General features: G+C 48.5%; 1 protein-coding gene across 1 annotated transcript; it reads right to left on the bottom strand.

Moving 5' to 3' along the window:
• Nucleotides 1-12,557: 12,557 nt before the first annotated feature.
• On the bottom strand, nucleotides 12,558-17,313 carry B3GALT6 (beta-1,3-galactosyltransferase 6). Its single transcript, XM_053281463.1, has one exon. The coding sequence runs from the start codon at nucleotides 16,606-16,608 to the stop codon at nucleotides 15,568-15,570; it is 1,041 nt and encodes a 346-aa protein (XP_053137438.1). The 5' UTR covers nucleotides 16,609-17,313; the 3' UTR covers nucleotides 12,558-15,567.
• Between the last annotated feature and the right edge of the window lie 311 nt (nucleotides 17,314-17,624).

The raw sequence follows: 17,624 nt of genomic DNA on the forward strand, positions 1-17,624 counted from the left end.
GGCCAAAACCACATCCCTTGGCAAGGAATCCACAGATTAATTATGCGCTGTGTGAAAAAGTACTTCCTCTTGTTGGTCCAAAATTTCCCAACCTTGAGTTTCATGGGGTGACCCCTGGTTCCAGTGTTACATCCTGCTGACTTGCAGAGACAGATACCACATTTTGCAAGGACAATCCTGCCATTAAATGAGCAGGCTGCTGAGAATTTGGAGGCCACGCACCCCAGGTCAGCATTTAGAACCCGCTCCCCACAAGGCCTGCAGGGCACGGGGCCTCTGCCCAGAAGTCCGGTCCAAAGAACACCACGATCCTTCAACCTTGATTTTTGCCCAAACACAACTGGTTCTTTGTGGGAGTGCAGATGAGGCTTGGAGTCCAACTGGACACTCCTCCCACCATGATTTTGAGAACTGGCCCACTAGAGTCAGGTATCCCTTTGAAAATGCCATGATAGACTCTTCCTGGGACAGAGGAAAGCCGTGCTGGTGAGCAACCTGGAGGTAGCTGGCCAGCCAGGATGCTGCAAAGCAAACTGCTCTGTGCACATCCAGCTTTTTTGAATGCAGTGAGTTGGAAGGAGAACGTTTTCAGTAGAGGTCCATGCTCTAATTTTTAATAACATATTCTAGCACAGCCCTGGAGCCAGGCAAGAGCCACAAAGTGGAGCCGACGTTGGCAGAATTCGCAGCTGTCTCGCGTCCACCGACTTCCCGGTCGTGTTGTGGTGACACTGTTGTTAAGGACATAAGAACCACCCTGCGGGATCAGGCCCAAGAAGGCCCATCTAGTCCAGCGTCCTGTTTCCCACAGTGGCTCACCAGATGCCTCTGAGAAGCCCACAGGCAAGAGCCGAGGAAGGCATGCCCTCTCTCCTGCAGACAATTGCTCCCCTGCAACTGGTATTTAACGGCATCCTATCTCTGAACGTGGCGGTAGCCTATAGCCATCTCTAGTAGCCGTTGATAGACTTGTCCTCCATGAATCTATCAAAGCTCCTTTTAAAGCCATCCAAGCTGGTGGCCATCACTGCTCACCCTTTGTTTGCCTCCTCACACTGGATATTAAGATATACTGCTTCTGAATATGGAGGCTCCGTTTCTGAAGACCTGAAGACTTGTGGAGCCAAGGAGGCAAATCTCTCCTCCCCCGCTCAAGGAGGAGAGCAAGCCGCACATCTGAAAGCCATGTTGGGTTTCCCACAATGATAAATTACCAGTGCGGAGGGTGGGAGGCCAGAGGAGAGCAGCTAAGAGAGGTGCCCTGAAAATCAACCCCGGACGTCACTGGTTTCCTTTGTTTGTGAGTCCCTGTTACAGACCATTTAGCTGACAAAAGCCAAGGGGGGAAATTGGCTTTTGATGGCCATAAGGAAATCAAGAAAGCCAGAGGACCAAGATGAAAGAGAAGGCGTAAACAAACTCTGATTACTGGAAGGGGGTCCTGTGTTGGCTCCGAGAGAAATTGGTGAATCACCAATTGGCTGCAGTCAGCAAGGAAGGAGCGTATCCAGAATAAATCCTTGCAGGGAGAAGATGAGCATTCTCTGCCGAGCTGATTGACACAACAGAAATACATCACCGAACGGAAGATCGGGACAAGCGTCTCCAGAGGCCCAGAAGTCCAGCCCACTTAAGATAGCAGTCCCAAATCTGAAAGTTTATCTTGTGGTCCAGTGCAGAATTAGCCAGGATGCAAGAACTAACCCATGAATCGGATTAATCTCTTTTTGAAAGCATGCTCTGCTAAAAGGATCACGCTCACCACTAATCAGATAGCAGACTTTTAAAACTATTTACCATGGCTTGTAAAAACTAGAGATCTCCAGCACCAGCTTGGAATTCTTTCCTAAGTGTGTGATAAGGGGGATGCCTCTTCTCAGGTGGTGTTAAGAGGCATTTCTTCTTAAGCATAAGAAAAGAAGGGATGCCTCTTCTAAGACAGCACTAAGAGGCATTCCTTCCTAGGTGTGAGAGAAGGGCAATGCCTCTTCTAAGTCAGCACTAAGAGGCATTCCTTCCTACATTCCTCAGAGGAATGTTTCTTCTAAGCTGATATTACAGCTGAGAACAGGTGAAGAAAGCCTCTTCTTAGGTGGTTTTAAGGCCTTCCTGTGTGAGAAAGAAGGGGGAATACCTCTTTCAAGGCATCATTAAGAGGCATTTCTTCCTATGTGTGAAAAAAGGGGGAAAGGTGATATTAAGGAATTCCTTCCTATATGTGACAGAAGTGGGGGATATCTCTTCTAAAATGTTGCCCACCCAAACACATGCATTCAACATCAAACAAAATACACTTCCCGCTTCGGAGCGATTGCGTTGTATCATGTTTCTCGGAAACCCCCCACCCACCCACATGCAACTTAAATACTACTTGATGCCGTATTTAAATCAGGTGTGAGGGAAAGTTCACACACACCACCCCACATGCGATTATGCGGCGGCAGATCCGGACGGGTGGGGGCAGCAGACGATGTCTGCTCACTCCCCGCATCGTGCCGAAAGCAAAGCCAGTCCGCCGTATCGGCTAATCCCATCTTCTCATCACATTTAAAGCTTGTTCCTCTGTCTGGACTTCAGGTGTCCACCGAAAGCCCTAAAAGGCTTGGGCCCAGGGTTTTTCAGAGAGCGCCTTCTGCTTCAAGATCTCCACCACTTATTACGATCTTCTGGAGAGGTTCGCCTATGGCCACCTCCAGTTCGCCCAGTGGCGAAACAGAGGGAGGCCTTTCCTACCGTCTCCCTGAGATTTTGCGATGAACTCACTGTGGATGTAAGAGCTTCTCCATCTCCGGCAGCCCTTAAAAGAGTCCTCAAGTCCCATTTGTTCAACCAAGCCTTCGACCAGTTGTATGCCGGTTTCATGGCTGTTTTAAACTTTTCAATGCTTTAACGTTTGGTTTTGAACTTTGGTTTCTTCGTTTTGGCTTTTGCCAACTGCCCTGGGACCTGGTGTGTGTGACAGCATAGCAATGCCATACATAAAGTCAGCAATCCCATTGTTTTCTCCAACAACCCCAGTATTTATGATTCAACAGCCTTGCCTAGTGGTGTGAGTTCCTGCCAGGATTCACTAGATAAAATTAGCAGGGCCGAGGGGTGGCGGGGTGGAGAGAGAAAGCCTGTCAGCTTTTCTTAACGGCTGCACTTAATTTGTCTCGGTCTTTAAGAATTTATTTTCACTGCCTCTGGTCTCGGCGCCTTGGCCTCGCTGGAAACACCAGCCGCGGGTTGATCTTATCTGCGACTATTATAAAGACGGCCATTCCTACCCGCCTTGGCCTATCTGTTATTCCTAAGAAACCAGATCTCTGCTGTTAAGGAGTCCCTTCTCCTCACTCCTCTTCACATCTCATAAACTTCATTTTCGCCCCAGGAATCCATCTTCGGTGAGGTTTTACGGGAGCCAGGGTGGATTCTTATTCTAATAAGGGAATAATCCATCTTTCGGCTTACATGATATGGCCACATTGAATTAACCCAGGCCCTCTTCTCTCTCTCTCTCTCTCTCTCTCTCTCTCTCTCTCTCTCTCTCTCTCACACACACACACACACACACACACACCCTTCTCTTGGAATCAAAATGTATGTATTTATTTATTTACATATTTTTGATTCCGCCCAAAACTTACATCTCTGGGCAGGTTTACAACGCAATAAAAACAGAAACTAAAACACGAGTTCAAACAAAAATGAAAAGTTTAAAACATTACAACCATTTAAAATTCCTGTAAAAGAATATTTTGAAACAGCATTAAAATCATTAGAACAATATGCATTAAAAGCCTGGGTGGACAGATGCGTCTTTAAAGACTTTAGATGACTGCGAGGCTTTTGCAACAACTTTTTAAAATGGAGTTTTGATGTCCACACTTGCTGTGCACGCATGTTTTGCTTTCCCGTTTGATAGAGCAATAGGACATTCTGGGGACATGTTGGCTAATTTCCTTGTAAGGAGAGAGTGCCAGAGACTTGAGTCTTGTGATATTTATATATTTTCAACAGAAGAACAGATGGGAATTGTGAAAGACAATACGCTAGGTCAAAAACCCTGCAAAGGGTTTTCTTCACAATCATGCAGAAAATAGTGGTAGAGGAGGGCCAGACATGCCTCAAGTGGGAGGGAGTTCCACAGCCTGGATGTGACTAAGACAGCCATGTCTCAGGGACCCATCAGCCTCACCTTGGCCGGTAAAGGGACCCAGAGTAGAGCATCTCCACATGATTGCAGTAGTTTTATCTGGACCGAGGCAGTCCTAAACGTCAACACTTTTAATAATATGACACACATTACATTTGTGAATCATGTCATTTTCTGAGCAGATACATTCATTCCCAACACGAACCAAGCAGTTTTGCATCCGAATGAAAACTGTGCTCTGCATGGCCAGGCAGACGAAAGTTCCCCAGAACCTACAAAGTTCCTTGCGCTCATCTGCTTTTCTGCTAATCGTCCCACGTCAATTTCCTTTGTGGGTAGATGTCTGCGCTCAGATAGCTTGAGAAAAGAAGCAAACCGTCCTTGGCTGGCCACAAGGGGGAGGCCTGTAGCTGGAGATGAAAAAGACGCTGAGTTTGGCATCAGCTTGAATGTCTTACATCTGAGAATCAATTCTTAGGTGGGGATTTATGGAAGTCTGCTCTGCTGGAAAACATGGGATATAGGACTTAGGTAGGCTTTAGATTGGTGGGTCCCTCTACCGGCCGAGGTGAGGGTGATAGGGGGCCCCGGGACGGGGCCTTCTCCTTAGTCACTCTGTGGAACTCCCTCCCACTTGAGGCTGGTCTGACCCTCTTCTACCAGTCAGGTTCAGTAGTTCGGTGGGAGGTGAAGAAATGGCCTGATTCAGTAGGGGGCAGCTTTAGCTGTCCTTCAGATCAATATGTGTGCTTCTATCTTTCTCATAGCTTCAGTTCTTAACCGTTTTTAATCATCTGAAGTTCTTTTTTGGTTTGTAAACTGCTGAGGTTTTGTTATCTGATGGTATAAAAAAGTTTTTTAAAAAAATTAATAAAACACAATAATGTTCTTGGCCTCTCTTCCGCCCACTCTTTCCACCTTTTCTCATACTCCTCTCTCTGACTTTCTTTCCTACCCCTTCGATCTCTACCTTCTGTTTTATTTATTTGTTTTTATATCCCGCTCTTCCTCCAAGAAGCCTGTGAGGTAGGTTAGGCTGAGAGAGAAGTGACTGGCCCAGAGTCACCCGGTGAGGGTCATGGCTGAACGAGATTTGAACTCGGGTCTCCCAGGCCCTAGTCCAACACTCTAACCACTACACCACACTGGTTCTCTAGGACGACTGTCCGTTTCCTAGGCTACTATCCCCTGCATCTTCTGTTCCCCTTTTTTTCTTCTACCGCCTCCTTTCTCTAGGCTAGGCCTGTCCTCTCTAGGACCTGAACCAATCATCCAATGACAGCCAGAAGCTAGTTTACCCTTCTGTGACATCAGGACAGCTTAGCCAATCGCCACCAAAGGCTTCACTATCACAAAATCCATATCTCTGTCACAACATATGATTGTGGTGATGGCACATCACTGGGCCATCCAGTGGAGGGGCTGCCTCCAGCCCCCGAAAGAGAAAATGTCTCCCTCGTGCAAAATTTTCTCCCCGTTCTCCCCTCCTTCCTCATTGGTGCTCGTTAATCATGTTATCACTTGAAATTGCTCCATTCCTCAGCACGCAGAGTCACCGACAAAGGGCCCTAGCTCCCTCTGCAATAAAGCGACGGCTGTGTGTTTAATTAAAACCAATAATAATGTTCAGATTAATGAATAAATGGAACTCCCAGCACTCCAGACAGCTGCAGGGGTGGAATTAAACTTTAATCTCCTGCTGAATTATTGAATGAAACGGAGTGCTGATCTTGTAACTGGTATACACTGGGCATCTCTGCAGAATTGGGAGATTGCCCACGGAGTTCATTAGTGCACAGAAAATTCCTTGCCGCATCCGATGCCGCTCCTGCGACAGCAACGCTAAGCCTGCTTGCTCACAAGCAAGCTCCGTTTGCAGAGAGGAAGGCCAAGGAAGCAGATTGCGATTCGGACCGAGTCGTTCAAGGGAGCCGTTCCAAGCCGCGTTTCTGCGACACCCCCAACCCAAATGTGACACGATGTTTCCAGAAGCTGCGACCCAAAGCAAACTTCATGAGAGGGAAATCTCTTTGGATTCCAGAGGTCCTAGTAAAGAGGGTGAGGATCTGGGGTCCTCCTACTCCAGAACGGCAAGGAGGAGAGCTGGTCTGGTGGGAGCGAACAGGAATTGTCTCCTTTGCTAAGCAGGGTCCACCCTGGCTTGCATTTGAATGGGGACCACATGTGGGCACTGGAAGATATTCCCCTTTGGGGATGGGACCTCGCTGAGAAGAGCAAGAAGGTTCCAAGTTCCCTCCCTGGCAGCATCTTCAAGGTAGGGCTGAGAGAGACTCCTGTCTGCAACCTTGGAGAAGCCGCTGCCAGTCTGTGAAGACAATACTGAGCCAAATGGACCAATGGTCTGACTCAGTAGAAGGCAGTTGCCAATGTTTCTGTGTTCCTCTTTTGGATTTACCTTTTGCATGCAAGCATGCAGATATTCTGCACGATCCCCACCACACGTTAAGGTCATCTTAGGAGGTCTGTCTTTAGTTGCCACCAACACTTCTGGTGGCGACTCAGAGGCGGGCCTTCTCTGTAGCCGCTCCTGGGCTGTGGAATGCGCTCCCAGCAGAAATCCGTAATCTGAGCTCATTACTGGCCTTCAGGAGAGCCCTCAAAACCTATCAGTTTGGCCTGGCCTTCCAGGGTTTTTAACGTGATGTAAACATTTCTAACTTGCTGTAACCTGGTTTTCCAGGGTTTTTAAACTGTTTTGAATGTTTTAATTGTTTCATGGTGTTTTATAGTCTCTGCTTTTAATTGTTAATTGATTTTAATTGTTTTTTTTTTTCATGTCAACCGCCCTGAGCCATTTTTGGAAGGGCGGTATAGAAATCTAATCCAATCAATCAATCAATCAATCAATCTTCTATCACTAAACTATAGCCCTATCCCCTAAGGGGAATATCTTACAGCACTCACATAAAGTCATCCATCCAAATGCAAACCACTGTAGACCCTGCTTAGGAAAGGGTACAATTCACTACCACAAGACTAACTCTCCTTCCTTGACCTGCTCTCATGCAGACCAGGAAAAGGCACGGACGGAATGAGAACCTCGATCAACTGCACATGCTCCATTTCTGCAGTTGATCTTAGAAAGGCGCCTAGTAAAGCCAGGATTCAGCAGAAGCGGAATACAGAGCAGAGGAAACCTGCAGCCTAATAAAGGGGCAGAAAGCGGGGAGTCCGCTTAGAGCTAGTAACAATTACCGTGTCAACCAATCATGGCGATTCTGTTTGGAATAATTAGGTGTCTTTTCAAGGGGGTGGGTGAACAAGCCGAAGAGCAGTTCGTGGGGAGGCTTGGTCAGGGCAGTGAGCCAGGCAGGATGGCAGCTTCTCAATGGCTCTCTGCCTGCAGTATAATGCACGATAGGAAGGAAGCAATAAATAAACAACCCACCATATTTTCGGCCTGGAAGAAACAAAAATAAAGCATGCTCATGCATAATTCATCATGCCTTCTAGCAAACTTTTCTAAAAGAAAACCAAAACACAGGCCAAACCTAGAAAGGAGATGCGGTGGGGAGATTTTTGAAACTTACTACTTTATCCTTCCTGTAACCTTGGTCCCTGAAAGCGAGGCAGGGGATGGGGGAAAAAGGTTCCTTCGATACCTCGAGGAGAGGAGAGTGCTTTCATCCATGTCCAAAAGGCAGAGAGGAAATCAAAGGTATTTATTTTCATCTCCACCCACACTATCTCCTCGGCCCTGGGGTAAGCAAGATGGCTTGCAGAGATTTTGTTGGTTTGAAGATATTATCCGGAGCGTTCTGGTGTATGTTACATTTGCAGCTCTGGGGAAAGCGCTGTGTAGTTTATCCCCTGAAAACAATGGCTTCCCCAATGGAGGAGAAAAGGACGTGGTCGTTCAAATTCAACTAGGGTACAATTTCGACCCAATGGCAGACGTTGACTCCATTGCTGCTGCACACCATACTTCGCAGTTCTAAATGCATTTTATTCTCAAAGGAGTCTCATCAGGGAAGGACCATAGCACAGTCATGGAGTACATATTCTCTCCCAAATGTAATTCCTAGCATTCTCTGTTAAAATAACCTTGGATTCAGTAGCTCTAATAAGGCACTGGGAGGTTCTCAAACTAGGGTCTCCCTATTTTGAGGATCTCCTTATTCCCATACGTTATTCCCTGCGCCACTGGGGCAGCTCACAGGCAGAGGGCACTATGGGGCACATTTTTGCTGCTCTGCAGCGCCACCCAGATGATGGCCAGAGAGGGTACTGCAGCTCTTCAGGCCAGGTGATCTGGAGAGTCAATAGGGCCTGTCTGAGCAATAAGTAAACGCCTTTGGAAACATCTGCCTGACCATGACTACATATCTGTCTCTGCCCCAAATCTCTGTCTGCTGTGCTAGACCTCAGGTTCTGCCTGACTCACTCTGAAACCTGACTCAAACTTTGTTGCTTGTCTCTGAACCTGGCTGAGAAGCGTTGTCGCTAATAAAAACCCCAGTATCAGCGCTTGTGAAAGGGACTGTGAAATGTGACATAAGAACATTTCAGTTCAGCATAGGCAATGTGCCAGGGTCAGAGGAACATAGGAAGCTGCCTTATACCAAGTCAGAACATCAATCCATCTAGCTTAGTATTGGCTACAGCAGGGCTGCTCAACCCTTCTGCAGATGTTGGCCTACAACTCCCATAATCCCTGGCTATTGGCCACTGTGGCTGAGGATTATGGGAGTTGTAGCCCAAAAACAGCTAGGGGGCCTAAGTTGAGCAGGCCTGGTCTACAGAGACTGACAGTGGCTTCTTCAGTGTTGCAGGCCAGTCCTTCTCAACCCTATCTTAGAGATGCTGCCAGGGAAGGAACTTGGGACCTCCTGCATGCAAGCAGGCTGAGGCTCTTCCCAGAGCGGCCCCATCCCTTAAGAGCAATATCTAACAGTGCTCACACATCTCCCATTCAAATGCAAACCAGAGTGGACTCTGCTTAGAAAAGGGGACAATTCATGTTTGCTACCACAAGACCAGCTCTCCCCAGCTTCCGTTTTCTAGATGCTGCAGGACCATAACCATTCCAAACCCCCTTGCAATAAGTCGACCTCATATCATGCACTTCCCAAAGTCAATGGTTTCACTAAAGGAGCCATTGATGTAAGGTGGTTTCCCATTTATCAGCTGGGTATGACCCACGGTATGAAGTGGATGGGAAAACAGGAGGTAGAGGTTATTCAGGAAGATCCTGCAGCCGTTTTACACGAGTGGAGACACAACATTCAACCCTGGGTAGAAATATGTATCTGAATTATTAATACACACATGGCGGGGTGGGTTCTGCCTTTTACTTAACAAGCAGCATTCACTTCCCCATCTGTAGTTCAACAAATACATCTGTGATTATAAATACTTAATACAGATGTCTGGAACTCACAGAGCGTCTGATCCATCTTGTCTAATTAGGTCAGGGCTATTCATAATCTGGTGTCTTCTATGCAATGCTCAAAAGCTGCAGAAATGGCTAGGAATGCCTGTAAATGCTGGCAGAATCCTGTGCCATAGATGGCGGTGAAGCTTCCAAGAAGGAAAGCTTAGGTCTGGTCTGCTTGCTTGAGGCCGTTCATTCTGGAGAGCGCAAGTCGAATTCATTTAGGATCACTTAAGGATACTGATGCGTGGCGTTTCGGTGGCGCTCTCCCGAAGCGAGTAGAGGATATCACGGCTGTTGTGGCAGCCATCCTGAAAACACCTTTGCATTGTAGAGATGTCCTCTTCTAGGCCAGGGATCCTCAACGTTGGGCCCCCAGATGTTCTTGGACTTCAACTCCCATCATCCCCAGGCCCAGTGGCCTTTGGCTGGGGATTATGGGAGTTGAAGACCAAGAACATCTGGGGGCCCAACGTTGAGGATCCCTGTTCTAGGCCATCTGGGTTTTTTTCGTTTGGAAAAGAGGTGACCACAGGTAGACATGGCAGAGGCATATACAATCATGCATGGTGCAGAGAGTGGACAGAGAGAGATTGGTCTCCCTCTCTCAAAACTCTAGAACCAGGGGGTCATCCCGTGAACGGATGGCCAAGAAATTTAGGACCGACAAAAGGAAGTACTTTTCCCCACACAGAGCATCGTTAATTTATGGAATTCTCTGCCACAGGATGTGGTGATGGGTCATCAGCTTGGATGGCTTTAAGCAGGGCTTAGACAAATCCACAGAGGACAAATCTATCAATGGCTACTAGTCTGGTGACTGACTAGTGGCCACCTCCAGCCTCAGAGGCAGGATGCCTCTAAATATCAGATGCAGGGGAGCAACAGCAGGAGAAGGGGCATGTACATACCTCTTGCCTGTGGGCTCCCCAGAGGCATCTGGTGGGCCACTGTGGGAAACAGGATGCTGGACTAGATGGGCCTTGGGCCTTGTCCCTACCCTCTGTTTCCTGTCCTTCAGTCAGTTACCAAGCCACATATGGACCTTATCCCATGACTGCTAAGTGTACTCAAGAGCCTTTGGTGGGGAACATTGTCAAAAGCTTTTTGCAAGTCCAAGTATATTATGTCAACTGGGTCACCTTTATCCACATCCCTGTGGACACTCTCAAAAAACTCCAAAAGGTTAGTGAGGCAAGACTTGCCCTTGTAGAAGCCATGCTGGTGCGCCTTCTGCAAGGCCTGTTCTTCTATAAATGGAACCATTTTGTCCTTAAGAACATAGGAAATTGCCATATACTGAGTCAGACCATTGGTCTATCTAGCTCAGTATTGTCTGGCACAGACTGTCCTTAAGTTTGCTTTCCATCAATTTACCCGGAACAGAGGTTAAGCTAACCGGCCTGTAGTTTCCTGAACCCCATCCCCCAAAAGCATGACATTAAGATGTTGGCTACCGTTTTGCATATTTGATAGTCAGTTTGTCAGTAATGACAGCATTTGCCTGATTGATTCGTTTCCCAATGCAGACTGCTCTGTATGAACTGAGCTGATGTTTTTTTGGGGGGGAGTTCCCATTTGGATAAGTATTGCAATCGGTAGCCATTTTCTATCCAGCAAAAGAAGCTTCATTCAAGATTCCTTTTGTTACAAACCAGCCCTCTATCTCATTTCGGCGCTGTAACCAAGGAAGAAAATAGACAACTGTGACTTCCCATCTGGCAAGCACTCTGCCGTAACGGAGTATACATGAAGGACAGTTTGATAGATTTCGGCACCCAGCACAAAATGCGACAGCAATCCCCCCCCCCCCTCCAGTGGAACACTTGTCTTGGCAAAAAGGCTGAGCAGCAGTAGACTACATCTACAAATAAAGACTGCAGGATAATGAAGAAAAATGCAGATTGATCTTGGAGCTCAGCTAGTAACAGCCAGAGGCATATGCTGAACATGCAGCCATTCAAAGGTGCTGTACAGCTTGAACATTAATTCAGAGGCTTTAATTCAGGGGTGGGAGAAAAGCAGATCAGATCTACGGGTCAATTTAGGGGTGGGAGGAAAGCAGATCAAGATCTGCTGGTCAATCTCAGAGCGATTTGTAGCTTGACGCCTTTCTCAGCATCGTCTAAGCTAGGGTTGCACAACTGATGATGGGCGTTGTAACCCAACAGCAGCCGGGAGGGCCACAGTTGTGCAACGTCAATCTACATTAATGGGAAGCAGCCCTCCAGGGTTTCAGAGAGGGGCCTGTCCCAACCCTGTCTGAAGATGCTGCCAGGGACTGAACCCGGGACCTTAGCCATTAAGCTATTTATTTATTTATTTATTTATCAAACTTCTATACCGCCCAAACTTTCATCTCTGGGCGGTTAACATAAAACAATTTAAACACATACAAAAAGTTAAAACAATTCAACAGTTTAAAATCAACCATAAAATTAAAACAGACAATTTTTAAAGAGCTGGGAAAACTTGGGTGAAAAGATGGGTTTTCAGGTGTTGTTGTTTTTTTTAAATTGCCAGAGATGGGGAGAATCGTATCTCTACAGGGAGCACACTCCACAATCTTGGGGCAGCAACCGAGAAGGCCCGTCTCAGTGCAGCCACCAGACGAGTTGGCAGTAACTGGAGACGGACCTACTCCGATGACCTCAATGGGCGGTGGGGCTTGTAGTGAAGAAGACGCTCTTAAATACCCAGGACCTAAGCCTATGTTTAGGCCTTTATACGTTATAATATAACTAGCACTTTGTATTTTGCCTGGAAACCTATTGGCAGCCAGTGAAGCTCCATCAGCAGAGAAGTAATGTGGTCTCTCTGAGATGACCCAGAGAGCAACCTGGTTGCTGCATTCTGAACCAACTGAAGTGTCTGGACTACGTACAAAGGCAGCCCCACATAGAGCGCATTGCAAAAGTTATGACTGCTGACCCCCAACGGTTTCATTTCCCCAGCCCTTTGGGGGCTGGATGCTTTTCATCCCGCTTCCGCGAGCTTATTTAACAACAAAAACAATCACAGTAATGGCTTTGCATTGGATTTTATACGCTGAGCTTGACTCAGACTGCAAGGGACAGGAATTTCGTCAGTTACCTGCAGTGCTGCGAAAGATGGGGATCCAAGCAGTCGAACCACATAAATAAACACATGAAATTACATCCACGGCCTGCCTTGTGTTCTGAATGCCGCGGTTTTCTAATGGTGTCCTTTGTCATTCTAACAGAATTGCACAACGTAAATACTGGTATTACATAAATGTTTAGCGGCGGCGGCAAAATCCAGCCTGTTAAAGAATATACCGTCGATGCACCATTATATAAATTAACATGTTGAAACGCCTGCCGGGGCCGTTCCCAAGAAGTCAAATGCCCTCTCCATGCCGAGGCCCACTGAGTTCACATGATGCAGAAAGGGTGCTCTAATCCTTCCAACTCAGGTATCTGACAACCGCACGGATGTCTATAAAAAGCCTCTCGGCTATCAGCAGTGCTCACGTGAGCTTCCCCTTGTCACATTTCATTTGGCAATTTTCCATTTCTTCTGAAGCTTCAGATCTAATCACCACGCAGGAGTTACGGGGAAGGAGATAAGAGGTATTTACTTCTTCTTCGAAAAGGAAGTGACAACAGAAATGACTTTCAGAAGCATTGGTGTTTTGACGAAAGCAGCGCTTGGGACATCCTTTTTACAAGCTCCAGTCTGGGATTAAAACTCAGCCCCAGAGAATTTAAATAATAAACTGTACAGTGGCAAAGGCGTTTGAGAAGGAACACTCATGAGCTCTGACACACTCCTTTCAATAATTTAGAAATTGCCATGCCGCGCGGCGGGTCTTCCCGCTTGCAATTATACACAGTACATTTACAATATTTATAAATAAGTTATCACCACTGTAAACAGATCATTTTATTCGCAATCGGGACTGCCCTTACGGTAAACGCCCGCACAACTGGCGATGCCCTGGAGACAGACCAGAAATCATGAATGGGGGGGACCAACCAGGCCCACAGAGAAAGACTCTGTTTTTGCATCGGCCTCAGACTGCAAAAACAGGGTGTTGAGGAGGATTAAACAGTTTGCAGGCCATAGCACACGGCTCTTGAGCTACCTTCAGCTTGGTAGGTCACAAGCTGCGCAGGCCTTACAGCAAAGTTAATTGTTATTTTCTTTTTCAAAAGACTACAGGCCATTGGAAGATGTACCTAAAGGGAGTGTCAAGACCATGGATACTGTGGATTCTTCACTTATGCATGCTTTCCCAAGTTCACTCTTGCCCAAAGACTCTGGAGGGCTTCGGAAGAAGCTGTCTAAAAGTATATGGGCATCTTAAGCTCTAGATTTTGAAAGGTAGAGGTGCCAGAGAGGGACCAAATGGAGTTACTGCACCACCCCTGTGTCATTCTTTGCCCTGATAGCAGATGTCAACTAAGAAATCCTGCTTCCTCTAGCTATTACCACCTTAAACACAATTTTGGGTATGTTTCCATTAATTGGGCAAAGGGGCACCTTTTAAAGGGGTGGCTGTTTTATATTTAGCATGAATAATAGCAACTATTCCTACTGAGCCAATACAGTACCCCATCCAGTGGCTGTTGCTAGTGTCTCTTCTTAGACTGCAAGCCTTTTGGGGCAGGGAACCATTTTCTCTTTTCCTTCCGCTATGTAAACTGTTTTAAGAAATGTTTTTTGTTTAATCATAATTAACACTTTGGATGTGACCTACAGAGTTCTCAATCCCATCTAAAGGACTATTTTACAGCCGTACCTGTGATAACCTAAGAGATCATTCGAGAACAGCTTCAAGGGTTAAGGCCAGAAACTCCAGGGAGGAAATGTAGACATGTGGAAGCTGGTTTGAGAGAAGCAATAGAAGATCGTGGTAAAAGGGAAATGTTCCTTTGCACTTCTCAGCCCTCTGCCTCTTGAGTGGACCATTGCCTGTTCAAAGCAGAAGTGGTTTGAGGAACTCATCTGCACAGATGTAAGCAGCCCCAATGTTTGACAATCAACTCCTACAGATATATCTTGGATCATTTCCACTGAGAGGACCAGCAGCAACAGTCACTTCTTTTCCAGTCAATATCGGGCAATTTTATGGGCTGCATAATAATCCATCTTTCCAAATACAGGTTTGGGGAGGAGGGATCAATTCAGCAGCCACTAAAAAGGGGTCATGTTGCATTAACGCCAGTAGGTTCGGCCACAAGAAGTAATGACTCTGTGATCCGCTCACAGCAAAATCCTACCACACTACAGTGAGCTGCCTTTACTTTGCACAAATGAAAGTTTCTCTCCTTCTAAGTCACAAGCAGGTAATTCGGGGAACACACTGTACAGCAAGACAGGAGGCCAAAAGATTTTGCTCCAGTGACAGAATGATTTCAGCCCGTCCAAGTGCACTAAACTTTTCACGGTCAGAATGTTCCCTGCAAGAATGGACATCTCCCACATCTAACACACCATAGCCAGGGCATCCACTGATCAATTACAGAAGTGGTCTCTTCATTTAGAAACAGCGCTAGTCAAATATTCAAGATAACGATTTGCAATCCTGTTATCACAACAGTCCTCCTTTGCCAATCCAATTGGCCAAAATGCACTTATCCTTTTGAAGTATGCTGAAAGGGGGGAAAGTCAAATAGTCACTAGTTTTTCTTTGCAGTCTGCAGTGTGGCCCAAGAGTGTAGAAATCACCCCAGCACAGAAATTTAAGAAATCTATGTTTTTTGGTTTTAATTGACCGTTGTCTCATTCCTATTTCTTGCTTTCAGAAAGTACCTTTTCTTTTTTTGGACACACAACTTTCTCTGAACTCGCCTTGTATATAATTTGGGGCTTTAGAGAAAACGTGCCATTTTGAAACATAAAGGGGTGTGAGTCCCTCGACACTTTGGCCCCACACACGATATGAAATCTCGAAATAAAATTTAAAATCTCTGGCCACAGGGGGTAGGTATTTCTGTGTGGCACACCCCAATCTCCATTCACCCCCTTTTTCATGTTGCCGTTTCTCTCGCTCAATCTACAGTCTTCTTCAGGGGATACCGTCTTTCCTCTGACAGCATTGCGAAGGAGGCACACCCCAGTCATACACATAAGAGAGTCGGAGTTTCACCTCCTCTTTACATAGCTTCCCTTCTTTGGCCAGAGTCTGGTGTTTCTCCAACATGTCCTCAATGCTCTGTTTATGAGTCACGATATATTTATTGTTACAACCCCGCGATTTATACTCCGTGTCAAAGCGAGGGTCATGGACCCTTTTCACATCCACCGGAGCCAGCCAGGCGCCCATGGAGACGTCCTCGCTCTGCCAGATGTTGAGGTAGTCCTGGCTGAGGCGCAGATAGTGGACCAGGTCAGCCGAGATGACATAGCCCCCGCCAAGGGCATAAGGCAGGTAGTAGTCGCAAAGGAGCCAGGCGTTCTCCTTCCACTTGCCGCCCGATTTCACTCGGCCCCTCCCAGAGAAGAAGCCCCAGTAGAGACGTCGGGGCTCCTTGGCCCTCAGTTCTTCCACAAGCACGTCCAAGCGGACAAAGGTATCGTCGTCGGCCTTGAGGACGAAACGGAAGTCCAGGTGCTGGTCGAGCCAGACGTACATGGCCAAGATTTTGGCAGTCAGGTTCTCGTAGGAGTCTCGGAGGTCGGGGAGGAGCAGGAGGTCTTGGTGCCGGGTCTGCTCCAGCTCCAGAGTGTGCAGCTCTTCTCCGGCCAGGCCCCCGGTGCCCACCACGAAGCGGCACCAAATGTCCCGGCCCGGGGCCCGGCCAGCCGCCGAGAGCCACGTGCTCCGGATGATGCTGCGCCGCTCGGTGTACTTCGGGCCGCTGGCCACCAGCACCGCCAGGAAGGCAGTCTCCTCAGGGGGCGGGGGTGGGGCAGCGGCTGGGGGGTGAGGCCCGCCCGCCCCTCCCGAGCGGACCAGCGGCTGCTGGTGTGGAAGCCCCCAGCCGTGGGAGGGCTTGAGGCCTTCAGAGGTGCACTTGGCCAGGTAGAGCAGCACCACGCCGAAGAGAGAGAGGCCGCCCAGGCCGAGGGCCGTCTTGTGGCGGCAGAGCAGGCGGAGGAGCTTCATGAGGGTGGTGGGCGGGGCGGAGGCTCAACTGCCCCCCGAAGGCGGTTACCTGTGTAAGCGCCACCCTCTCAGGGGCCAAGACTCCTCCTCCTCCTCAGGGGCGGTCCAACCCCAGACCCTCCCCTCCAGGAGGCGGCCCTCTTCACAGGCTGGCTCCTCCCCTTTAGGAACCCCTGCTCTCTCAGAGGCCAAGGCTCCGTCTTCTGAGCGGGGGGGGGGACTTCTCAAGCTCCTCCCCTTCGGGGAACGGCCCAATGGTCTTCTCGCAGGCTAGCTGCTCCCCTTTGGGGCCAGGGCGGAGCAACCCTATGGCTCCTCCCTCAGCCTTCACCGCTGGCCTCGCCGCAGGCGCAAGGCCAAGCTCCTCCCCCTCCCTTCGCCTCAGGGTTGTGGCGGGAAAGGGGGCGGGGAGAGTGGCTCTGAGGGCTACGGTTCGTGGGTTGGGACACACCTCCTGAGTCCGCGCTCCCAGGCGCCGCCGGGTCTCCTCTCAACGGGGTTGTCGCGGGTTGCTTTTTTCTTTTTTAAAAAATCCCACTGCCCGCCCCCCGCTCCTGTCTCGCCGGTTTGCTCAAGAGGGCGTTGAGAGGGCTGGGGGACCCGCGTTCATTTCCGAGCAGCGGCCTCCCTCCTGCGGCTCCGTCTCTTCAGGCGAAGGAATGAATAGGAGTCTATGATGGGCGGGCGGGGTGGAAGGGCTTGCGCGAGCCGCGTCACGTGACCGAGTCCCGGCGCCCGCCTCCCGCGCCCGCCATGCCGAGTGAGGGCGAGCGAGGCCGAAGCCCGGCGCCATCTTTGAGGGCGCGTGCCCTCCCTCACCGTCCGCCTCGCTTTCCTTTCGGGGCGTCCCCTCCGCCATCTTGCGTCTGGGCAACCGGCCCGAGCGCCCCTCCGCCCTTAGGGGTGGCTACTGAACTGCCTGCTGCTTCGATTAAAAAAAACCAAAAACAAGCGTGATTGTTTATTTTTTAAATAAAATTGTACATGTTTTATTTATGCGCCGCCTTTATGGGAAA

This window comes from Hemicordylus capensis, chromosome 16, assembly GCF_027244095.1.
Source record: "Hemicordylus capensis ecotype Gifberg chromosome 16, rHemCap1.1.pri, whole genome shotgun sequence".
In the NCBI taxonomy this organism is placed as follows: Eukaryota; Metazoa; Chordata; class Lepidosauria; order Squamata; family Cordylidae; genus Hemicordylus; species Hemicordylus capensis.